At 41.7% G+C, this 26785-nt stretch overlaps 1 protein-coding gene across 4 annotated transcripts in view; it reads left to right on the forward strand.

The window, feature by feature from the left end:
- OTC (ornithine transcarbamylase) overlaps window positions 1-26785 on the forward strand; it is a gene marked incomplete at both ends in the record, with an annotated part of 64959 nt that overhangs the window by 20360 nt on the left and 17814 nt on the right. For all 4 annotated transcript variants that reach the window (XM_079727157.1, XM_079727159.1, XM_079727158.1 and 1 more), the window contains one exon: window positions 6706-6793. In XM_079727157.1, the coding sequence (XP_079583283.1) occupies window positions 6706-6793 (88 nt within the window). The remainder of the gene's footprint in view (window positions 1-6705; window positions 6794-26785) is intronic.

A 26785-nucleotide genomic window follows, 5' to 3' on the forward strand; every position in this document is an offset into this window, starting at 1 on the left:
TGAGGACTTAAGCCTGGGAGGCAGCCTCTCAGGCAGCTCTGAGGGACTGTTCTGAAGAGGTGAGGGAAGAACCAGGATATATAGGAGCGTTTGCAACAAAATCCAGGTAGTCGGAACGTCAAAAAATTACCGTTAATGAAAGAAAACCAGACATCTCAAGTTATTGAATTTAGCGCTTTTCTATGTATGGGAAGAAGCAAGAATCTGGGCTCATGGAAATCATTCCTTTGATATTCACCTTCATTATCTAGGGCCAGTATCCTGTTCTTTCCCATCCTGAGTCCCCTCAGGGTGCACTGCTGGGGTGGCTGTAGTGACTGAGGGCTTGGCAGTGGGCAGCCCTTTTGTCTCCATCCGGAGTTCCCTCAGGGCGGTGGTAGTGGCTGATGATAGCCCACAGCATCATTTGTATGCTGATAGGGCAGGCAACGTTTTTCATTCAGAGCTTCAACTCCTATTTCTTAACACTTTCTGTAACCTCTCTTCCTACCCCTACCTCATAAGTCCAGGCTTGACAGGAATCTTCGTTATAGCACAGAGAGAAAAATGAAAAGGCAACAAGCAAATCCTGGGTTGTCACAGCAAAATGACTTTTAGTCAAAGTAAGAGTATGACTTCAAGCAGACTTGCCGGGAGGCCTTAAACTTTCTCTGAAATCTTCCTCCACAGTCCCCAACCCTCAATGGCATTCATCCCTGTGCCAGGCACATAGTAGGTGCACCATAAATACTTTCTTGATGAACGTGCAGTATTCATTTTTGTTTAGGTGACTTTCCCTGTTTCGAAATAGATTAAGGGCTCAAGAGTGATTAGTGATTATAATCGTCACTAAATCACATTAGCTCACTTCACTTGTAATAGAAAATTCCATTGACAAAATTAGGAGATGTTTGCAAGTGAAAAGAATGGGTCCTCTCTCCAGGGTAAAAATCCTTCCTGCATTTGTTCAGTAAGTATTTGTTGAATACTTACTATGTACCAGTATTTATTCTAGGTTCCTGAGATTGATATATCAGTGAAAAAAAGAGAGGTAAATCCCTGCCTTCATGGAGCTGACATTCTAGTTGGTACACAGACAATAAACAATAGACATAATACATTTTAAGTGGATGATATATCACGTTGGAAGGTGATAAGCGCTCTCAGCAAGGAGAAGACTGCCTGGAAGTGAGGGAGAAACATGTACTCCATTATTTGGACTTTGCCTTTTACTCTGAGTACAATAGGGAAGTCTTTGGAGGGTTTTGAACAGAGGAGGAATGTGATCTAACTTGCATTTTAAATGGATCTCTCTGACTGCTCTGTTGAAAATAAACTTCGGGGCTGGGGGTGCAGATGAGATAGAAGCAGAGAAAGATGTCAATAGGTAGCTATAGGACATAGAGGCTGGGGCCAGGGTGGTGGCAGAGGAAGGCATAGTAGGGCCAGATTCGGGATATGTTTCGAAGGGAGAGCCAACAAGATTCCTGATGTATCAGGTAAGAGAGACGCATCAAGGATGACTTCAAGGTTTCTGTCTGAGCAACTGTGGGCAGGATGGAGCAGGATAGAGCAGGTCAGGCAGGATGGAGGGGAAAATCAAGAGTTCAGTTTTGGAAGTATTGAGTTTGAGACGTCTTTTAGACACACACAAGCAAAGATGTTGAAGAGGCAGCTGGATATTAGTTGGAGTAGGGGAGTGAAATTTGACCTAGAATACTTGGGAGTCATCAGCATACAGATGGTATTTAAGGCTATGGGACCAGATACAATTATAAAGGAAATGAGTGTAGATGGAGAGAAGAGGACCAAGGACTAGCCCTGGGGAACACCGACATTAAGAGGTAAAGGAAAAGAGAAAGAACCAGCAATGGCGATTGAGAAGGAGCAACTACCAAGGTAGACGTAAAAGCAAGAGCGTGTGGTGTCCTGGATGGTGTGCGAAGAAAGTTTATCAAGGACAAGGCAGTGAACAACTTTGTTAATTGCTCCAAGGTCAAGAAAAATAAGAACTGAAATGGCCACTAGATGTAGCAATGTGAAAGTCATTGGTAACCTTGGTGAGGGGAGTTTTGGTGCCATGTTGGGGGGCCAAAGACTTATGGGAATAGATTTGAAGGAAATGAGATGAGGAACTGGAGAGAGAAAGAAAAAACAACAGTTTGGCTGCAAAGAATTAAATGGATACCTGGCAGGGGAAATATGGACACGAGAAAGTTTGCATTTTTTAAATTAATGAGTGAAAAAATTAGAATAGCCTATTCACGATGCAGGTAATGTAAGAGAGAAAGGGGAGAGTTGGTAGAGCAACATTCTTGAGTAGGTGAGGGGGCATGGCTTCTAGTTCATACATGGGGTATGTAAAGTTCATCTATGCTGAACAGGAAGGGAAGCAGAATATATGGGTACAGATGTTGACAAGTACAGAAATGGGGTGATGGAATCTGGAAGTTCTCTGTTACCATTTTTTTCATTGAGGTGGGAAGTAAGGTTATCAATCGAGTGCTGGCTCTACTTTCAAAATATATCAAGAATCCAATCATTTTCTCATTGCTTCAGTGGTTACTATGCTGGTCCAAGCTATCAATTCTCAGCCAGATTTTTGCAAGTCTCCTGACTGGTCTCCCTGCTCCTGCCCTTGCCCCACTATGGATGTTCTACTAAAACATACGTCCAATCATGTCATCCTCTGCTCCAACCCTCTGATGGCTTCCCATCTTACTCAGACAAAAGTCAAAGCTGTTGCTTCCTCCCCACCTTCCTTCTGCAGCCTCACCAACTATTACTCTCCTCCTCACACACTCTATACATTCCACGCTAACTTTGTTGTTGTGCCGTGAATCCACCAGTCATGACCCTTCCTCAGGACCTCAAGACATGCTCTTCCCACTGTCTTGTATGTTTCAATGTGGCTTCCTTGACCACGTTAAAATTATAACTCCTATTCCTTACATTCCCTATCCTCCCTCCCTGCTCTATTTTTCATGTAGCACTTGTCAACATCTAACATACAAGATATTTAATTTACTCATTGAGTTTATTATCTATCTCTCCCCCATTAGAATGAAAGTTCCAAGTAGGCAGGGACTTGTACCTTGTTGTTCATAATGCTTTTCACAGTGCCTAGAACAGCACCAGGCACATACTTTTAGAATGAATGAATAAATTTTAGAACCATGCCATGAGGCTAGGACCTGTTGTGGTCACTCCACAGAGACAAGATGTGCCTCCCACCAAAATTTGGTTTGATTGTTGACAGTGAGGATAACATACTTGCACCAAGAGGGTATGAAAAGGTTTATTATTCACATAATGTGGCTTTCTGGGGAGAGTAGGGCTAGCTCCAAAATTGGTCCCAAAGTGGCATTAGAGAGCAGGAAAATTATATGGCTTGTGCTTTTATTGTGGTTGTGGGGTGAGGCTGGGGTGAAGATGCCCGTGCACAGGGCGGGAGGAGAAGGGAGAGTGATGGTGGGTAGCAATCAAACATCATAAATTGAGTCAGATTCTTTATTACAAGGTCCAGAGCAAGTAGGACTGTTTGTGTGTTTCATGTTCTCTCATTCTTCCTGGGATGTAGCACATCAGATCTGCAAGGGATCTTAGGGCTCTAGGCAAACTGCCTGATTTTCAGATGAAGACTGAATCCAGTTCCACTATGTTGTCCTGTCTCTGTAGATCCCAATGTAAGTTGGCTTAGGGGCTGGCTCTCCTAGGAGAAAGCTCTAGGTTCTTAAAAACAATCTTGAACAAGTTTTTAGACTCTTTGACTCTCAAAACTCCTGTCTATAAAATTCTTATAATAATATCTAATATGCTCTTTGTCAGAGTGAAGGATTCAATGGAAGAAAGTTTCTGAAGTGCCAGCACCTGGTAGTGCTCTGTGACTAGTCATTGCTAGAGTCAGAACATAGTGGCCTGTAGCTAAAAAACCATTTGGTAGGGGCATTTTTAAGAGAATACTTTTAAGTATGAAATAGGTAGAATATAATTATTTTTTAAATGTAGTAAAAGAAATGAGAACAATTGTTTTGTCGTGGATTTTTTTTTTTTTTTTTTTTTTTTTTTGCGGCACGCGGGCCTTTCACCGCCGCGGCCTCTCCCGCCGCGGAGCACAGGCTCCGGACGCGCAGGCTCAGCGGCCATGGCTCACGGGCCCAGCTGCCCCGCGGCACGCGGGATCCTCCTGGACCGGGGCACGAACCCGCGTCCCCCTCACCGGCAGGCGGACTCCCAACCACTGCGCCACCAGGGAAGCCCTGTCGTGGATTTGTTGTTGTTGTTTTACTTAGGAAAGTTTTCAAATGAACAGAAAGTAGAAAGATTAGCATAATGAGCACCCCAATACCCCTTACATCAATCAACTGTTAATATGTTGCCTTCTTTGATTTATCTGTTCATTTTTGTTAGTGAAATTTTTTTTTTTTTGGCCACGCAGCGTGCCATGCAGGATCTTAGTTCCCCAACCAGGGATCGAAACCGTGCCCCCTGCAGTGGAAGCTTGGAGTCTTAATCACTGGACTGCCAGAGAAGTCCCAGTTAGTGAAATACTTTAAAGTAAATTAAAGCTACAATGAAATTTTACCTCAAAATATATCAGTATGCATATTTCAAATAAATAAGAATATTTTCTATATAGCTACAATATCATTATCACACCTAATAAAAATGATTTGTTAATATCATTTGTTAATATCACCTATCCATATTCAAATTGCATTATTCAAATTGCATTAAGGTTTCAGTGGGCTGTTTCATGAGACTTTGGGTCAAATTCCCCTTCATGAGTCTAAAACTCTTTGTCCCCCAACTCACCATGATATTAATGATTTCCTCCTTTCTCATGGGAAACAAGTAGGATTAGAAAATTGTGACTGTTGCATATTTTCCAAAAGACAAAGGTAGGTATATTACAATAAGGAGGAAAAAAGTAATGTTTGCAAAATTCCTCAGACAAGTCTCTATCTTGTAATTATACTTATTTGCCTTTACATTGTATATCTAAGAAAGCCTGCCTATTGAACCTGTCTCAAATGAGAAAGTAAAGTTCTGATTGGATGTCACCATTTCCCATAATTTTGCCTCAGGGTATGTGGTAAAAGGGTTCTCCTTGTTACCACAGAGTCTAGCTATGGCTTGGGGCAGGCCCCTCTCTGTGTCATCCTCCCCAGACCAGTGGAATGTGCTATGAGGGTGGGGAAGGAGCCATCCTCATCTGCTCAGATGTCTGCAATAATCTCACATCCCATGGAGGGTTGAAAAGTGGTGAGGGCAACATGTGAATGGTGCTTAGCCCTGTCTTGGTTGGAGGATAAATACAGCAGTTGAATGGCCTTCTGATCTTGCTGACTTCTAGTGACCTGAAATTGCCATTTCAATACTCACTTTATTTACAATTTTTAAAAAATTAAGGGCTTGGGCTTCCCTGGTGGTGCAGCGGTTAAGAATCTGCCTGCCAATGCAGGGGACACGGGTTCGAGCCCTGGTCCAGGAAGATCCCACATGCCACGGAACAGCTAAGCCCGTGTGCCACAACTACTGAGCCTGCGCTCTAGAGCCCACGAGTCACAACTACTGAACCCACGTGCCACAAGTACTGAAGACCGCACACCTAGAGCCTGTGCTCCGCAACAAGAGAAGCCACTGCAATGAGAAGCCCACGCATCGCAATGAAGAGAAGCCCCTGCTCGCCACAACTAGAGAAAGCCCGCACACAGCAACGAAGACCCAATACAGCCAAAAATAAATAAATAAAATAAATTTATTTTAAAAAATTAACCTATAATCTATATACTGGAAGATGCACAGATCTCAAGTGTACAGTTCAATAAGTGTTGAAGAATACATATACTCACATATATGGGTTTGTAACGTACAAACTGTCAAGGTATAAAGTATTCCTGTAACCCCAGAAAGTTCACCAATGCTCCTTCCCAGCCAATCAGCCTCTCCAGAAGCAACTAGTGTTTTAATTTCAGCCACTCTATGTTAGTTTTGCCCATTCTAGAGCTTCATATAAATGGAATTATACATTATGTACTCTTTTGTGTCTAGCTTCTTTCATTCAGCATAATGTTTGTGAGATTTGTCCATGTTGTGTGTATAGTAGTGCATTCCTTTTTATTACTGAATAGTATTCCATTGTAATCCATGACATCCCATACTACAGTTTATTTTCCCATTTTCCTGGTGGACATCATTATATATTTTAAAGAATAAAAATGAGGTATAGGGCTTCCCTGGTGGTGCAGTGCTTGAGAGTCCACCTGCCGATGCAGGGGACACGGGTTCGTGCCCTGGTCCGGGAAGATCCCACATGCCGCGGAGCGGCTGGGCCCGTGAGCCATGGCCGCTGAGCCTGCGCGTCCGGAGCCTGTGCTCCGCAACGGGAGAGGCCACAACAGTGAGAGGCCCGCGTACCGCAAAAAAAAAAAAAAAAAAAAAATGAGGTATAGTCTCCAAATGAGAACATGCCCCATATTGCCCAGATCTGAACAAGAGGGTAGAGAAATGGGCACACATCTGAAGGAGAGTTAAGTGCTGGTACATAAAATTTCATCTACTTCTCTCCGTTCCTCATTATGCTTTCCCTGGGAATTCCCTATCAGAGAGGCTGGTGAGATTGAAAGATTTTGACTTTTCAATTGAGATGGTGCTGATTGCTCATAATTTTGTTTGCTACTTTCTTTTTTTCAAAATGCCTTTTTTCTCTCTCTTTTACTGTAGGCTTTGCACTTCTGGGAGGACACCCTTGTTTTCTTACCACACAAGATATTCATTTGGGTGTGAATGAAAGTCTCATGGACACAGCACGGTTTGTAAATCTTCTCTTTGAAGCTTATTTCAGAATTGATGGATAAATGTCAAAAAGAGGGGCTTCCCTGGTGGCGCAGTGGTTGGGAGTCCGCCTGCCGATGCAGGGGACGCGGGTTCGTTCCCTGGTCCGGAGGGATCCCACGTGCCGTGGAGCGGCTGGGCCCGTGGGCCATGGCTGCTGGGCCTGTGTGTCCGGGGCCTGTGCTTTGCAGCGGGAGAGGCCACAACAGCGAGAGGCCCGCGTAACACAAAAAAAAGAAAATATGCTTCTCTCTCTCTCTCTCTCTTTTTTTTTTTTTTTTGCGTTACATGGGCCTCTCATTGTTGTGGCCTCTCCCGTTGCGGAGCACAGGCTCCGGACGTGCAGGCTCAACGGCCATGGCTCACGGGTCCAGCCGCTCCGCGGCATGTGGGATCTTCCCAGACTGGGGCACGAACCCGTGTCCCCTGCATCGGCAGGCGGACTCTCAACCACTGCGCCACCAGGGAAGCCCTATGCTTCTCTTTAAGTAGTGGTTTTCCCTCTCGGCATCCTTTGGACTGTTCTCTGTTTTCCTTCTTTCCCTCTTTACCTGATATTCTGAATGCCTCTCCCTCATCCTCTGGCCACTTTCCATGGGTTAAGATAATAATTTTTCTTAGAAATTTGAAGAGGTTTCTGATTATAAAATTTCAAACTTTGGGAAATTTGGTCATCAAGCATGACATTTAAAAAATTAATTAATTAATCAATTAATTATTTATTTATGGCTGTGTTGGGTCTTCGTTGCTGCACGCAGGCTTTCTCTAGTTGCAGTGAGCGGTGGCTATTCTTTGTTGCGGTGTGCGGGCTTCTAATTGCGGTGGCTTCTCTTGTTGCGGAGCATGGGCTCTAGGCACACGGGCTTCAGTAGTTGTGGCATGCGGGCTCAGCAGTTGTGGCTCGCGGGCTCTAGAGCACAGGCTCAGTAGTTGTGGCACACGGGCTTAGTTGCTCCGGGCATGTGGGATCATCCCGGACCAGGGCTCGAACCCGTGTCCCCTGTGTTGGCAGGCGGATTCTTAACCACTGCGCCACCAGGGAAGTCCAAGCATGACTCTTATGTTTTACAGTTGAAGAAATGGAGGTCCAGGGAAACTGACATGTTCAATGACCCATAACCTGCTAGCATCAGAGCAGGTAGTGATATTAATAGCTACCATTTATTGAACATTTATTCTGTGTCAGGCATTGTTCTAACTCATTTAATCCTTATAACAACCCAAATATATTGGCATAAAGAAGTGAAACAACTTAATTAGGGACATACTAGCTTCTATAACACGAAAATCTCAAAATGTCAATGGCTTAACATAGTGCAAATATTCCTGATTGATAAGACGGAAGGACTGATTATTTGTGTGGCCATTCAGGAACTCTGGATGAGAATGGTCCTACCATCTTCAACATGTGGCCTCCAAGGTTATTCTGGGTGTCAGCATCCAGCCAGGAGTTAGGGGAAGAGAGCATGGAGACAGGATGCTTGCTTTAAAGCCACATTAGCAGGGAAGTGGCACAATCACTTCCACTCACATTCTTTTGGCAAGTACTATTAGCTCAGCCCTACCTAGATGAAAGTGGAGGTGGGAAAAGGCTCTTAACCACTAAACTATAGTTAGAGACTGAAACGTAGGTCCCCTGACTCCCCATGCAGTGTCTTCACTATTGTATCATGTCTGATTGAGAAATACAGAGCAAATGTCTTTGTTTAAATATTTCGCCCTTGATATCTAAGACTAATGATTATTTTCTGAAAACGATGTGCCATAAAGCAACTCCTTGCAGACACTGGCTGCTTTTTATGGCAGCTACCCTAGTATATACTAAAAATACACCTCATTTGAATTGCTGAAGAGATTTGAAATAACTCATCTTTAAACCTTTTAGTTACATTATTTCAGATGGGACAATGTTAGTATTAACAAGTCTTGTGTTCATCTTCTGGATGCAAGGGACAAAAAGAATAAATAAACATAAATGAGTTTTTCTTCCAAATATGCTGCCACTGACTGGAATTATATTTGCCTAATAACTGTTTCTACAAAAGTGAAATATACTTTATTCAAGAGCAAATATTACAAGCTGGTTAGGGGTTGAAGCCAGGGCCACAGCCAGGAAAGAAGTTTCAGTGGGGATCCTCTATATAGGACCAAGTGAATGACAGTGAATGAGTCATGTGTGAACTCGTGGTTGGAAGAAGATACAGCTGGAGGAACAGATGAACATCCAACAAAGAGCTAAGGAGTGCGCATTGGCAGCAAGAAAGAGGTCAGGGCCCAGAAATCAGTGGAGTAGGCAGGACCCAAAAAGCAAGAGACGAATAGCCAAGCATGGGTTGAAAGCCGAGGATGAGTAAAAACATTTTTTCCGTGCTTGCTGTCCACACAATTTGCACTGCAAGTCCTTAGTTAGAGGAGCTCTACACAGATCCTAGGAAAAATAATCTGCTCACAAGTCCCAATATGATTGGGACTTTTTAGTCCATATAATAAATTCCATTGCTACATGGATACATGGATACATAAAATTGGATCCATAGAATTCCTTCTGGTCATTCCATCTTATCCAAAAGACTCGAAGGAAAATAATCACAGCTCCTTCTTTTTTTTTTTTTTTTTTTTTTGCGGTACGCGGACCTCTCACTGTTGTGGCCTCTCCCGTTGCGGAGCACAGGCTCCGGACGCGCAGGCTCAGCGGCCATGGCTCACGGGCCCAGCCGCTCCGCGGCATGTGGGATCCTCCCGGACCAGGGCACGAACCCGTGTCCCCTGCATCGGCAGGCAGACTCTCAACCACTGCACCACCAAGGAAGCCCCATAGCTCCTTCTTAAAGGGTGTATACTATGGACCTCTTGTACTATTATTGCTAAATCTTTGTAAAAACCTTACAGGGACTTCCCTGGCGGTCCAGAGGTTAAGATTCTGTGCTTCCACTGCAGGGGGCACAGGCTCAACCCCTGGTAGGGGAACTAAGATCCCACAAGCCATGCAGCGCAGCCAAAAAAAAGAAAAAAAAGAAAAGAAAACTTACAAAGTAAGTATTATTGGCCCAATTATTTTATAGATGATGAAACCATTACTCAGAGAAGTAATGGAGCTTAGCAGCTAAGTCAGCATTTAAATCATGCTGTTTTTTGAAGGCCATGCTGTTTTGGTTTACCCCTACTGTCTCTTTTATACAGTCAATGAGAGTGGCAGTGAAATGAGTTATAGAAAACATTGGCTTGTGCGCTGCAAGGTCCCAAAGACCACCCCCATGTTTGATGATTCACTAGGAGGGTTCACAGGACTCAGCATACAGTCAGACGCGTGGCTATGATTTATTACAGTGAAAGTATACAAATCACAATCAACAAAGAGAAAAGGCATGTGAGGAGAAATCTGAAGGAAACCAGGTACAAGCTCCCAGGAGTCCTCTCCCAGTGGAGTCACTCAGGATGCACTTAATTCCCTTAGTAAGGAGTTGGGACAACATATGTAAAATGTTATCCAGCAGGGATGCTCCTTAGAGACTGAGTACCCAGGGTTTTTATTGGGGGATGGTCACATAGCATGCTCTGTTTGACATGTACCCAAATTCCAGACTCCCAGAAGGAAAGGTGTTCATTTTAAACCATATTGTTTACAAAAAACATTTTAGGCACAGGGAGTTACTCTTATCAGTCCTGGGAATGGTGGAAACCCTCCCCAAACTGAAGCTCCTATACACCATCCAAGGGCCAATCTTACGCTCAGGCCTTTCAAAGGACAGCGGACAGGACTGCTGTGTTTTTTTTGGTTTGTTTTTTTTTTTTTTGCGGTATGCGGGTCTCTCACTGTTGTGGCCTCTCCCGCTGCGGAGCACAGGCTCCGGACGCGCAGGCTCAGCGGCCATGGCTCACGGGCCCAGCCGCTCCGCGGCATGTGGGATCCTCCCAGACCGGGGCATGAACCCGTGTCGCCTGCATCGGCAGGCAGACTCTCAACCACTGCGTCACCAGGGAAGCCCAGGACTGCTATGTTAACTGTTTTCTGCGTGGCTTGGAAATCAAAAGACTTGAGATCTAGTCCAAGCTTTGCCACTTACCTACTCTGTGACCTCCATGGGTGAAAATTTCTCTGGATCTTAGTTTCCTTTTCTATAAAATGAGGGAGTTCCGATGTCGAAGGTCCACTTTATACTCTCAAATGTAAGCAAACATATTAAAGTCATAGCCCTTAAACAGAGGTGTGTCCCAGTGTAAACTATGTGTAGATAGATGCAGAGTCATTTGGATCTGGGTAGAGATAGGAGGTAGAGAGAGAATTCCAAGGGTTCTAAAGCTAGTTTGAGAATTATGTTGGGGAACCTGTTAAAAGGCAAAATTCTATGCCCCACACTCAGGAATTCTAATTTTGCAGGTTAGGGTTCAGTTGGTGTCTGGGAATCTATATTTTAACAAGCTCCTCAAGTGATTCTGCTGCAAGAGGGGCAGGACCACACTTTGAGAGACCCCGAATTGGGAGGCTGTGTAGTAATCTTGGCTGTTGTGCTGTCAATCTATGCTAGTGTGTTAGTAAAGAAGGGACAGCTAGTAAGATATGTATATGGTTTCATGGTAACTGAATGTGAAGGGTACACTGATAGTGCAGGCAAAATGGTTTCAGATTTGTTATTCTTAAAATATATATGTATATAGTAGCAGAAGCAGGAAAATGAAAGGAGTTTCTGCTTCGGGAAGAAGGTGATAGCCTAGGTATTGGACATATTGCATTAAATGTTGAACCTCCACGTACAAACGTCCACGAGCCACTGGAGATAAAGAATTTGGGTAAAGTTGATAGCTGGAGAAATAGAAGTATAAACTCAGTGGTAGAAAATGAGCTGCAGAGCCTCACTGTGTGAGAATTCCAGAAGGCTGAACCTTGGGGACAGGTGCAGTTAGGGAGAGACAGGAGGAAATCGTTAGGGTACAAGGTAAATAAGGTTAGTACAATAACAGAAGAGGCTGGAATGGTAGATGGGGATGTCAGAAAAGGGGTTAGAGTAGCTATTGTGGAAACATGACTTTCTTTTGTGCATCCTATTCCTGCTTAATCTGCCAAAATCTCTGACAAACAAGATATGGCTGAGATTCAGAAATTCAGTAAATCTAAACTGAAGAAGACAAGAGAAATCCACTGCCTTGCACAGAAGTAATTGAACAGGAGAAGCAAGGAAGTGAATCTTAATGACATCTACTCTGCCGATATGTACGCTACAATTCATAGCAATTGCCTCCTTACTTTTTGTAGACCTTAAACTCTGTAAGATGCAAAGAGATTGGATGATGTTTAAATGATAGTGCTGGCCCTTTTGAATCAAGAGAAAAGTGCACACTTGACACTGATTGACGGCGTTGCTTCTCTGTCTGCCTGTCTCACTGCTTTGGGGGCCTGGTGGAAAAAAAAAAAGTGACTACCCAGGGCTTCCCTGGTGGTCCAGTGGTTAAGATGCCGTGCTTCCAATGCAGGGGGCACGGGTTTGATCACTGGTTGGGGAACTAAGATCTCACATGCTGCGTGGCATTGCCTAAATAAATAAATAAATAAATAAATTAATTAATTTAAAAAAAAGTGACTACCCATTGGTGAAAAAAGAACTGGATGGGGAATACACTGAATGTGGCAACAGGAAAAAAAAAAAAAAGCAAATTGGGCCATTCTCCTGAAACCTGTTAAATGCAGTTTCCAAAATGTCACTTATTTAGTCAAATGACTTAATTATTCATTTATTCAAAAATATTTACTGAATGTCTAGCTTTTCTTCCAGGATTTTAGCACTGAGAATAAAACGCTGATCAAATCAAACAAAATACTTTTTCAAGTGGAAATTATATTCTAGAGGGAGGAGACTTTGACTAAACAAAAAATAAAGCATGAATACAATAGGAGGTTGAAATAAGTGCTATGATGAAGTCAAAGCAGGGTGATCTGTGGGTGGAGTTGGGGGCGCCTTTAGATTGGGTGGTCAGGGAAGGCCTCTCTGAGGAGGTGACAGTGAAGTGGAGAGCTCACTGAAAAGACAGAGTCAGGGATGCCAAGCTGTGGGAAAAGCATCTCAGGCAAAAAGAGCTGCTGGTACAAAAGCTTAAGGTGGGCTTCCCTGGTGGCGCAGTGGTTAAGAATCTGCCTGCCAATGCAGGGGACATGGGTTCGAGCCCTGGTCCAGGAAAATCCCACATGCCGCGGAGCAACTAAGCCCGTGAGCCACAACTACTGAGCCTGCGCTCTAGAGCCCATGAGCCACAACTACTGAGCCCATGTGCCACAATTACTGAAGCCCGTGCACCTAGAGCCCATGCTCTGCAACAAGAGAAGCCACCGCAGTGAGAGGTCAATGCACCGCAACGAAGAGTAGCCCCTGCTCGCCGCAACTAGAGAAAGCCCGCACGCAGCAACAAAGACCCAACGCAGACAAAAATAAAAAATAAATAAAATAAAATAAATAAGTTTATTTAAAAAAAAAGAAAAAAAAAGCTTAAGGCAAGAGCAAACTTGATGCACTCAGGAACAGAAGGATAGCCGGCAATGTTTTTACATCTGCAAAGAAACATACTTTAAACTTGCAAATTTAAAAAAATGTACCCTTACAAGTTGGTCCTGTCTTGGCCACCAAAAGAAGGAAAAACCAGATCAAGGAGTAAAAGACCTAAATACACATTCAAAATAAAAGGTATTTCACTTTTCTTACTTGATTACAATAATAAAACCTGTTCAGGGCTTCCCTGGTGGCGCAGTGGTTGAGAGTCCGCCTGCCGATGCAGGGGATATGGGTTCGTGCCCCGGTCCGGGAGGATCCCACATGCCGTGGAGCGGCTGGGCCCGTGAGCCATGGCCGCTGAGCCTGCGCGTCCGGAGCCTGTGCTCCGCAACGGGAGAGGCCACAACAGTGAGAGGCCCACGTACCGCAAAAAAAAAAAAAAAAAAAAAAACCTGTTCACTCTTCAAAATATAGTAGGGGAATTCTCCTTAGCTAAGTCTCAATTGAGTATCATGTAATCTGAGCGTTCTGGTGGGGAGTGAAGGGGAGCACTGAGATGGAGCTGTCGACTGATATTGTGGAGGAGTTGCTATGTCAGGGCCCCCAAGACCACCCCCGGGTTCAATGATTCATTAGGAGGATTCACAGGACTCAGCCTACGGTCATGGCTAAGATTCATTATAAAAAAAGGATACAAAGCAAAACCAGCAAAGAGAAAAGGCACATGGGGCCAAGTCCAGGGGAGACCAGGCACAAGCTTGCAAGGGTCTTCTCCCTGTGGGATCACACAGGACATGCTTAATTCCTCCAGCAATCAGTTGTGGCAACATGTGTGAAATGTTGTCTTCCAGGGAAGCCCATTAGAGACTCAGTGCATAAGATTTTTACTGGGAGCTGCTTACAATAGGCACCCTCTGCCTAGCGTGAAGCCAAATTCTAGGCTCCCAGAAGGAAAGCAGGCGTTCAGCATAATCCATAGTGTTTATACAAACAGTTTAGGTAGTGAGCCATCCTTATTTCTAGGAGTGGTGGAGACCCTCCCAAAGCCCAAGTGCCAGCTAAGGGCCAACCTTGTAAGCAGGCCTTTTGAAGATAGCCATCTCAGGACTGCTATGTTAGCTCTTTTTTTGCACAACTGGGCTATCATCTCTCTTCTGGATTTTGCTAGATATAATGTAACTAGTAAGGGAGTGTATCCTACACTCATGGGAAGACAGCCCTAAGACTTGAATTGTTTCCTCAGTTCACTGTGGATCCCTGTAGGGCCAGGCTCCCATTGGAGAAAATGAACCATTGCTCACTTCCCTCTTTAGAAAAGTCTCTCTCGGCGACTCTTTTCTACTCCCTAACATATCAGAAGACACAAAAGACATACATATATATTCAGTTAAATTTACTTCAGATTTGAGGGTGTTTTCAGATTTTGTCAATTCTCTGGTGCTCTACTGGGGTTAAGAGTTGGATATTCTATATTTTTTCCTCACTCTGGGCTTGTCTTTTTTTTTTTTTTTTTTTTTTTTTTGCGGTATGCGGGCCTCTCACTGTTGTGGACTCTCCCGCTGCGGAGCACAGGCTCCGGATGCGCAGGCCCAGCGGCCACGGCTCACGGGCCCAGCCGCTCTGCGGCATGTGGGATCCTCCCGGACCGGGGCACGAACCTACGTCCCCTGCATCGGCAGGCAGACTCTCAACCACTGTGCCACCAGGGAAGCCCCTGGGCTTGTCTTTTTAGATGTGACACCAGAAGTGACAGTTTAGCATGACTCAGATCACTTATTCTTTGGAAGTTTAAAAACGGATGTATGCTAACACATATATATGGAATCTAAAAAAAAAAAAAATGGTCATGAAGAACCTAGGGGTAAGACGGGAATAAAGAAGCAGACCTACTAGAGAACGGACTTGAGGATATGGGGAGGGGGAAGGGTAAGCTGGGACAAAGTGAGAGAGTGGCATGGACATATATACACTACCAAACGTAAAATAGATAGCTAGTGGGAAGCAGCCGCATAGCACAGGGAGATCAGCTCGGTGCTTTGTGACCACCTAGAGGGGTGGGATATGGAGGGTGGGAGGGAGGGAGACGCAAGAGGGAGGGGATATGGGGATATATGTATATGTATAACTGATTCACTTTGTTATAAAGCAGAAACTAACACACCATTGTAAAGCAATTATACTCCAATAAAGATGTAAAAAAAAGTATTACCATTAAAAAAAAAAAAGGATGAAACTTAGCAACAGTAGTGGGACATTTTCACTCCAGTTTCAAGGCTTTCTGTTTCTTCCATAATGACAGCTGTTCATGCCTAATGCTCTGAGTCCACTATTGAAAGGTGCATGATACCTTCACAGTCATTTTCACTTTAATACAGTACTTAGTAAAACAGCTTCAGGAACCATGTGTATGAAAGGCACCATACAAAACCAAATAATGTAACATTGTTCAACTCTAATTAGGTCCCCTATAGATGTAACTCACTTATGGTACTGATCGCTGAAGTGTTTTCTGCCAGTATAAAACCAGTAGAAAGGAAAATCAGCATAAACCCCTGTTAGTTTCCTAGGGCTGCCATACATATTACCACAAACTTGGTAGCTTAAAAACAACACAGATCTATTCTCTCAAAGTTCTGGAGGCTAGAAGCCCCAAATCCATGTGTCAGCAAGGCCATGGTCTCCCTGAAGGCTCTAGGAAAGAATCCTTCCTTGCTCCTTCCTAGCTTCTGGTGGCTCTCAGCAATCTTTGGCATTCCTTGGTCTGTAGGTGCATCACTCCAATCTCTGCCTCCACCTTTACCTTCTCTGTATATCTCTGTGTATCCTCTCCTCTTCTAAGAAGAACAACAGTCATTGGATTAGGGGCCCACCCTACTCCACTATGACCTTTTTTTTTTTTTTTTTTTTTTTTTTTTTTTTTTTTTTTTTTTTGCATTACACGGGCTTCTCACTGCTGTGGCCTCTCCCGTTGCGGAGCACAGGCTGTGGACGCGCAGGCCCAGCAGCCATGGCTCACGGGCCCAGCCGCTCCGCGGCATGTGGGATCTTCCCAGACCGGGGCACGAACCCGTGTCCCCTGCACTGGCAGGCGGACTCTCAACCACTGCGCCACCAGGGAAGCCCCTCCACTATGACCTTATCTTAACTGATTACATCTTCAAAGACCCTACTTCCAAACAAGGCCTCATTCTGAGTTTCCTGGTAGATAAGAATTTGGGGGACACCATTCAACCCACTACACAAGCACACATCCACATGCCCCTGCAGCAACATGGAAGGGTTTCAAATCATTGTCATTCTGATAGCTCAAACAATGGAAGTTATAAAGGGATTTTTGGATGAGACACATTTCTTAAGAGTAGCAGTGGGAAAAAAAAAAGACTAGGAGTGAACTATTGTTACATTGAAAGGAATGTTTTGAAAAGCTGGAATACTGTTCTTAAGATATTTATACCAATGATATTAAGACCAAAAAAGGTAATCTTACTTAGGTTTCTTGGTAAAATGTTGTAAAATATTGGCACCTAATGGGAAATACGTACCTGATAAGGTACTAATAAATTTGTATCTAATAGGAAATACGATATCTCCAAGAATCTTTACAGAGGCCACCAAGAAACTAGCAGCATGGCAGTTGTAGGTCCTTGGGTAAATGGTAACAAAAGCCAGTTGTTCACAACATGAAATATAATATAGTCATAGTTCAGAGGCAGTTTGCCACAGCGTAAAGAGTGGGGGCTTTGAAGCAGGGTTGGGCTTCAGTTCAAGTCACAGCTCATACCACATTGGCCCTGTGGTTTGGACCAGTTGCTTCTGAAACTTAGGTTTCTCAGTTGTAAAATGGAGATACAAATACGTATCTCAATGAGTTTGTATGAAGATAAATCAGATAGTGCTTTTAAAGGCCAGGCCCACAGAAGAAATTCAAGTAATGTTGGTTGAATCAAGTTATGGCCTAACTCAATCTCAGGACGAGCTCTGATTCAATTCTGGCCATCTTTGTGATCTCCTAGTCAGCTTATGCTGACCCAACACTGAGATTCCTATGGCACACTTTGAGGAGGTCATTCTGAATGCCATTATGCCCTACCCATTTATCTCTGAGGTCGTCAAAACTAGGAACTAACATATAGGTCAAAAGGCTTCTGCCTTCCTAAATAAATTGCATATGGCAATTTCATTCAACATTCCTGGGCTTCTTCCAACCTTAGCCCATTTGAGAGGAGCCCATCTAGGTGTGCTGAAGGTATTATCTTGTTTCCTCATCATTCTTATATTGATATAACTAAAATTATAACCTGTGTAGAGATATCAGAGCACTGGAATATTCTCCCTCCCAGAGGGAGACTCAGTCAGCAAGTTTATTCCTTGGCCAATTTACATTGGGGATAAAGTCTATGTCTTCTCTAGGGCCTTGGCCTGCTTCCATAAAAAGTAAAAATAGGAAATGCCCATTTTTAAATGATTACAGGGTTCTCAATGGTGTCGTTGTGCACAACCAGAAATTCCTCCCACTGTTTGCCAATTAGCTATTCAACTGGTTGGAGATGTCATTGATAACCAACTGGAATTTAGGGGGCACACAGAGATTCAAGGCAGGATGGGGACAAAAGGAAGAATGAATGGGAGGACCCTATGAGAATACAACTTCTGTTTGCTTTTGGCTTTTGCAACACATCTACCATGTTCCAATATTTTAGGAACTACTTAACTCAGATCTAAGATTATCAGGATTGTTTTGTGATTGCCCATCTCATCAATATCCATGTTTGCTCTTAAGATCTGGCCCAGCACACTATTGGGGTTTGGGGTTTTGGGTTTTGTTTGTTTCTTTGTTTTTAGTATCTGTTTACCCAACTACAGACTCTGTGTCAGACCTTCCTGGAGCCATGGGAGACTTTGTTTATGGTATTTATTGTTATGTTTTGCTTTGTTTTCTTTTGGCTTTCTGGGTGTTTTAGTTAATTCCTAAACAAGTTATGATTTCATACCAGAGGGAAAAAATATTAAAGAATAATAGAAACTTGAGGTTTGAAAGATCTTTTTGAGCTATTTACATCAACCATCCTTTTCATGCCTCTTCCACACCATTCCTTCAAAATCATTCTTGAGCCTGCATGAAAATATCCAGTATCAGGGCGCTCTTTATATACAGAGCTATCTTGTTCCATTTTTTTAAACATCTTTATTACAGTATAATTGCTTTACAATGGTATGTTACTTTCTGCTGTATAACAAAGTGAATGAGCTATACATAAACATATATCCCCATATCTCCTTCCTCTTGCATCTCCCTCCCACCCTCCCTATCCCACCCCTCTAGGTGGACACAAAGCACTGAGCTGATCTCCCTGTGCTATGTGGCTGCTTCCCATTAGCTATCTATTTTACGTCTGGTAGTGTATATATGTCCACACCACTCTCTCACTTCGTCCCAGCTTCCCCTTCCCCGTGTCCTCAAGTCCGTTCTCTAAAACGTCTGTGTTTTTATTCCTGTCCTGCCCCTAGGTTCTTCAGAACCATTTTTTTTTTTAGATTCCATATATATGTGTTAGCATATGGTATTTGTTTTTCTCTTTCTGACTTACTTCACTCTGTATGACAGTCTCTAGGTCCCACCTCACTACAAATAACTCAATTTCATTTCTTTTTATGCCTGAGTAATATTCCATTGTATGTTCATTGCAGTTCTTGTTCCATTTTTATACAGTCTGACTTTTCTGACCAGAGTTCATTGAAACCGACCGAAAGTTCTTTTTTTTTTTTTTTTTTTTTTGCGGTATGCGGGCCTCTCACTGTTGTGGCCTCCCCTGTTGTGGAGCACAGGCTCCGGACGCGCAGGCTCAGCAGCCATGGCTCACGGGCCCAGCCGCTCCGCGGCATGTGGGATCTTCCCAGACTGGGGCACAAACCCGTGTCCCCTGCATCGGCAGGCGGACTCTCAACCACTGCGCCACCAGGGAAGCCCTGAAAGTTCTCTTTTAAATTGAGTTAAAATTGATCTTGCTATGACTCTTCTCAATGTCCCTCTGTTTTGTAGTATCTTCATAAACTCATGCATTTTAATATATTTGAAGGTTTCAATTCATTGCAGTTATTACTCTTATTGGTGCTCAAATTGTCCCATATTTGGCCAATGTGATCTGTCTTCAAGTTGGCTACTGGGTCATTTTGACATAACTCTATTAGTCTTTAATAACTCCATTGCTTTTTTGACATGGCAAGATGTTCCAGGCTCATCTTGCACATTTCTTCATTAATGCCAAGAATTAGCCATTAATCTAAGAAGCCCTATTTCATTTTCAATTACTTTCCAAATCATGTTTGGGAGAAATTTCCTTTTTTGAATGATATGGTTTTTTTCTGGTTATTACAGTCATATTCCTTTTGGTAGAAAATACTAAAAGAGATTTAAAAAATAGCTAGAACCACCAATACTGCCATCATCCAGAAATAATCAATGTTAACATTTTATCTCTTGAACTATCTTTCCAGTTAAAGTCCTACATCATGCTTCTCCTTTTTCTAAACAGTAGGAAAAGAGATGATGGGGGAAAAATAGATGACATTTTAAACACTTAGGCAAAATCAAGTTGAATAAATATTTTAACTTGTTAACTATTTTTTTAAAATCCTCATATTGGTAATTAAACAGCCAGAGCAAATTGATATGTGTGAGAAACTTTAAATTTGGGTACTTTGGATTTTGCAAAAGCTGTTTTGCTACCATTGTTGACAGATGCCTAAGATTGTCTGCAAAGCTGCAGGAATCCACCGGAAGGCAAACAGAACTCTATATATTCAATGGAAATGAAAAGAGACCAAAATGAAAAGTCATTACAGAGCCAGAGAGTATTTTTAACTTGTCAACCTTTCATTTGTAACACATATAACACAGCTCTTACAATGTTTAAAGCTGGGATGTCAAATTGCTGGAGAGCTATAGAAAGCCCAGATTACTGTTAATGGGCCTGTAAGTCTAGCCCGAGTTACAGGTCTGTCATTGTTTCTAGTGAAAAGTCGTTGTTTTTTAAGATCTTTAGTAGACTGGAAGAAGAAAAATAAGAATGGTGATTTCTCTATGACTTATAAACATAAAGCAGAAAGCAACATTATTGACAAAATAATATTGTCTATTTAAAGGTCTTTAATATCTTTGTTTCCCCAAGTGATTCCAATGTGAAAACAGCTTAGGAGTTGTTCCTTCCCCCATATCGATTCATTTCACCTGCAGCTTCTGTGGCTGAACGACTGAAGTGACATTTTCTATCAAGCTTTGTCATACTCCCCTTTGCTCATAGATGCTTTAATGTCCAAGAGGCTTTTTGTGCTATAGAAATACTCCCTACTCGTTGTACTTTGTTTACAGTCCAATATCTTAATCTTATGAATTTAGTATTTCTATAAACATAAAAGAGCAAACATAAAAATAAAAAGAGCAAACATTCCTCAGTGGTTCTCAAAGTGTGGTCCCCAAATCAGCAGCATAAGCAGTACCCGACAGCTTGTTAGAAATGCAAATTCTTCTGGGCCCCAACCCAGACTTATGAATCAGAAACACAACTGGCTGAATCAGAAACACAACTGCCTGTGTTCTAATAAGCCCTCCTGGTGATTCTGATGCGTGTTTAAGTTTCAGAATGATTGCTTTAAACATTCATGCACTACTTATACAACCACTAAATCAAATACATATTAAATGAACAAAACAAGTCTCGTCAACCATTTAAACATTGATTGCAATTTAATCAAATGCTTTAAAACACTTAATCACAAGCCTAGCATTTCAGATTTTCTTGAATGCTCTAAATATTTTAAAAAGGAAAATATATACATAAAACACCACACTGATTAGAGAGCTGATTAATATTTTAACAATAAAACTGAGCACAATGCTATTAATATCATAGATTTAATTTTGTTTACATTCTTACCCCTACTTTTATTCTTATCCTTACATGGTCCTGGAATTTAAATGTGTGTGTGTAATTTTACCAGACTGGAAAGAAGAAAAATCATCTCAAGAGGCTAGGAATGTAGGTTTAGTGGATTGCTGACCACTTAATTTTGGTTGGGTTTGTGAACTGCTTGCTAAGTTCAAGATGAATTAAATTCAAGCTGCCATCCACTAGCTTGAATATATTTTTATAACCTAGTTTTCACTTTTAATCACGGGATCTGATATTGGTTTCCTATTGCTGCTTTAACAAATTACCATAAATTTAGTGACTTAAAAACAACATAAATTTATTATCTTACACTTCTGCAAGTCAGAGGTCTAAAATGAGCCCATAGAGCTGTGCCCCTTCTGGAGGCTCCAGGGAAGAATCCAACTCCTTGGCCTTTCCAGCCTCCAGAGGCTGCCTACATCCTTTGGCACATGGTTCCCTTCCTCCATCTTCAAAGCCAGCAACTTAGTCAGCATCTTCTCTCACTTCTGACCTGCCTCGCTCGCTCTTTTTTTTTTTTTTTTTGGCCGCACCGCACGGCTTGTAAGATCTTAGTTCCCTGACCAAGGATTGAACCCGTGCCCCCTTCAGTGGATGCACGGAGCCCTAACCACTAGAGCACCAGGGAATCCCCCCTCCTGCGGCTCTCTTATAAGGATCCTCTCTCTTAGATTGCACGCAGCTCAGGATAACCTCCCCATCCCAAGATCCTTAATTTAATCACATCTGCAAAATTTCCTTTGCCACGTAAGGTAACATATACACAGGTTTTGGATATTAGGACATGAACATCCTTGGGGAAGGGACATTATTCTGTCTACCATAGGATCCTTGTTTCTGTTTTTCATATGGATTTTGATTTATTAAAGAAGTTAAAAGATGGGGTATCCTTCAATTTTTATTTGTTTTCAATCTCTGGCAGTACATGACCCATTGTAATATTTTTATGATATATTAACCTGGCCTGGTTTCCATATTTTGAAATATATGCCTTTCTGATTGGCATTGTTTTATAATTAGTTGGGTCACCAAGAGGTTTCACTACTAGAGCGACAGGAATGTGAGTCTGAAAATTTAGATTTCTTCTTCAGGACAGTTAACTTATTGTTTTAGAATAAATGGCTGTATCATCTTTCTAATTGGAAATTGTGTGTGGCAACGGGTGCTAGCTAGCTGCAGGATTCCTCTTCTACTTCACTTTACATAAGACCACAAATGCTGATGGGGCCTGTCCATTCATGTTATAGTTTCTACTATTTCTAGGACTATTTGGTATCTAAGTTGTGTTAATTATTTGTGGCTTACACACATTAAAAATGGCACATTATCTATACTTTATGAACAGAAATACACTTAACAAAATCCCACGAAATATCTATCTGTATCTATACAGTTATATATAAGCACTTTCCTACTTAAGTAAATAAATTTAAATGTACATGGTAATATTCATCTTTCTTTGATATTACAATTATATTTTTGTACATTTTCTTTATATTAACTCTTTTCTTATGAGCATCATGGCCTTTTATAAGCACGTTTTACTTAATGATTTTTACTATAAATGATCACAACTTGACAAATGGTTAAGCTAGTTCTTTTTCCTTTTAGCACTGCCCTACTATTTTTAAAATCATTTTTGCTTCCTAGCAACAACAGGGTGTTACAGACCTATACTGATTTTATCCTGCCCAAGGACATGGAATTAACTATCCTCTAATAGTTTCTGGTTCCTTTTTTAGGTATAGAAGAATATTAAGACCAAAATTTGGGCACTAGGGATGCTTACAAGTGTTGAGGGGAGAGAAGATTATAGCTACTGCTGCTGCCACAGGACTGCTCTTGGTAGTGACTGAGCTGAAAGGAAAATACAGTTGACCCTTGAACAACACAAGGGTTAATCCACATATAACTTACAGTCCACCCTCCGTATCTGCAGTTCCTCAGCATCCATGGATTCAACCAACCATGGATCATGTAGTACTAGTAGTATTTACTATTGAAATATATCCACGTTTAGGTGGACCTGTGCAGTTCAAATCCACATTGTTCACGGGTCAACTGTGCTTCTTTTATAAGTGTATGAAATCTTGTTCTTTCCAGTACAACATATCGTGTCGTTATCCCTCACTTTTCCTATAGTATGAGATTTCAGCAACTACTAAGACCTTCCTCCTCTACACTGATCTATTGTTCCACACAGCAGCAGAGTATCCCACTCTCCTCCCACCTCCTCACTCTATTTTCTAGGATAATAGTTCTCAGCCTTGTCTTCAGATTGGGTTAACCTGGGGAGCTTTAAAAATATTGACGTGATCACTAATTATTAGAGAAATGCAAATCAAAACTACAAAGAGATATCACCTCACACCAGTCAGAATGGTCATCATCAAAAAATCCACAAACAATAAATGCTGGAGAGGATGTGGAGAGAAGGGAACCCTCTGACACTGTTGGTGGGAATGTAAATTGGTACAGCCACTGTGGAGAACAGTATGGAGGTTCCTTAAAAACTAAAAAGAGCTACCATATGATCCTGCAACCCCACTCCTGGGCATATATCCAGAGAAAAACATGGTCTGAAAGGATATATGCACCCCAATGTTCATTGCAGCACCGTTTGCAATAGCTAGGACATGTAAGCAACCTAAGTGTCCATCAATAGATGAATGGATAAAGAAGATGTGTTACATATATACAATGGAATATTACTAAGCCATTAAAAAGAATGAACTAATGTCATTTGCAGCAACATGGATGGACCTAGAGATTATCATACTGAGTGAAGTAAGTCAGATAGAGAAAGAGAAATATCGTATGCTATCAATTATATGCAGAATCTTAAAAAAATGTTACAAATGAACTTATTTACAAAACAGAAACAGACTCACGGGCTTAGAGAACGAAGTTACGGTTACCAGCGGGGAAGGGTGGTGGGGAGGGATAGTTAGGGAGTCTGGGATTGACATGTACACACTGCTATATTTAAAATGGATAACCAACAAGGACCTACTGGGTATAGCACAGGGAACTCTGCTCAATATTATGTAACAACCTAAATGGGAAAAGAATTTGAAAAAGAATAGATACATGTATATGTAAAAAAAAAGTATGTATACTTAACTTTTAAAATTATTGTGATGATTAAATCTTATAAAGTATGTAAAGCAATTATAAAAAAGTATTGATGTGACTCCCCCACCATAGCTTCTAATTTAAATTTCCAAAGGGCAGAATATGGCAACAGGGTTTTTACAGCTTCATAGGTGATACTAATGTGCAGCCAAGGTCAAGAACCTCTGTTCTAGGAGGTGTTGGGCAACCTCAGTAAAGCAGACCAGTCACTGTTCCATGAGATTATACCATAGAGGTTCCAGGGTTACCAACTCCACATTATAAACAGGGCAAGTAAATGCATGCTTGCCTTTTGGCTGCTTTGTTCCAGAGCTCTTGGGATTGTTCAAGGGAGGGAATGACGACAACTGCCCTTTTTCAATATTCTTGAAAAACTCAAGTGTATCGGGCATTGACTTCTCCAGTTGCTCTCCTAGTGTCTCCCTCTTTCAGCCTCATCCTTTTATTCTTTCCTAACCTTGCTCTAATTTATTCTTTCCTAACCTTGGTTTTCTCATCTATGAGGTTAAGATAACGTTTATCTGTGACACACATAGCAAAACTTAACAACACATCATAAAGTTCATAAAAACCATAAGAGGTTGGCAGCCCATGGTCCTAGCTCCCTAAAATTATTTGAGAGGCTACAACTGAAGTCAGATCTGTTTTTCTGACTGGGAGATTCCAGAAAGTCAACTGTAATGGTTAATCCAGATTTTTTTTTTATTCTGTCTCTACACACTGTAGGAAGTGATGCATATTTAAAGAAATCCTTTGGGGTCAAACACCCCTCTACCTCTCTCTCTCTCTCATAGGATTTTAGGTATCATAAAATTAACCAATTCTTCTGAAATAGGAAATTGATTATAATTATAGCTCTTATTGGGATATCTACTGTCATCTAAATAACTTTCTCAAGGTGGAGTTAAAAGCCTGCATTCTGTAGTATGAAACATCAGTATATCTGTATCGTGATTTTGAAAAAAGGGGAGAAGATCTAAAATTCTTTTAACATAATAGCTTATGTCTAAGGACAGTGGTTCTCAAATTTTGGAAGGTTATCTGATTTATTTGGGAAACTTGGTATAAGTACAAAGACCCAGTCTACCCTATTTCAGGAGCTTGGACCTCTGTTGTTTATTAGTTATTCACTTAGTTCTGATATACACCCAAGTTTGGGACCCATTGCCTTAGGACATCAGATAGGTCAGGCTAGCTGGTTACTGTAAAGATGTGGGCCTTAATGGAAGGGAGGAAATTATTCATTTTTCAGGATTTGAGATGCCTTTTTCTTTCAACTGAACTAGAAAGCACTCGTTGCCAATGAGACTGTGGACAAAGTCCTTTGTCTTTGTGGGCTGCCATCTCTTGATCTCTCGATTTTTGCAGGGGGAGTGGAGGGGGGCTGGTTAGGTTTTGAAGAAAAGAATGGATGATACTTTCAAAAATATGGTGGCGTCAATTTTCACTTTATTAGGAGTCTCAAACTTTAATATGCAAATAAATCACCTGGAAACCTTGTCAAAATACAGATTCTGATTCAGTAAATCTGGGTGGGGCCTGTGATTCTGCAGTTCTAATAAGCTCCCAGGTGATGCTGATGCTGTTGATTTGAGGAGTGAGGTTCTAGCTTTGGTTCTCAACCTTGGCTGCACCACTGGAATTTCCTGGAAAGTTTTTTAAAATGTTGATCTCTAGGTTGCACCCCTAGAGATTCTATTTTCCTGATGAAATTGATAGAGATTATGGCCTGGGCCTCAAGAGTTTTAAAAATTCTCCAGGTGACTTTCATATGCAGCAAAAATTGAAAACCCCGGTCTCAGTCAACCATCAAACGTCACCTGTTTTACAGGAGAAACTAAAGTGGCTCTTCTATTCACCTCTTTCAAACTACAATGTACGATGTGCTTAGACAGTTCAGAGCACTGGTTTCCAAATCTTGACCCCTCCACTGATGCCCTGCCATGGGAAGTTTTCATCAGAAGTTGTAAAATAAGAAAAATAAAGACAATATAGTGAATTTCAAAAAGCTAAATTAATTCAAGGATCATTTTTGAGATTAGGTCATTCACACCTTTTTTGTTGTTAAAATGTCCTCTCTTACTAAATGAAGATATTAACATATTATATGTGTTTATTTTCTTGTTTCTCATGCCCTTGATCTTCTAAACAAAAAGTTGGGAATCATATGTTGATCTCCATATGTTTTTAGAAATTTTGCTGATCCATGAAATCTGAAAATCTGGGAACTATGGGTATGAGAAATCTGTGAAAATTTGAAAAAAAACCTGAGTCTAGAAAATATTGTTACAGGAATATGGTTTTCAATCTTTGATTCTCTAATCCCTGGGAGCAAGGAATTTTTTTAGTGGTCGTTGAATTTTATAAGCAGCAACAGTTTTCTACAGACTGAGTAAATAATATGTC

This window comes from Hyperoodon ampullatus, assembly GCF_949752795.1.
Source record: "Hyperoodon ampullatus genome assembly, chromosome: X".
NCBI lineage: Eukaryota > Metazoa > Chordata > Mammalia > Artiodactyla > Ziphiidae > Hyperoodon > Hyperoodon ampullatus.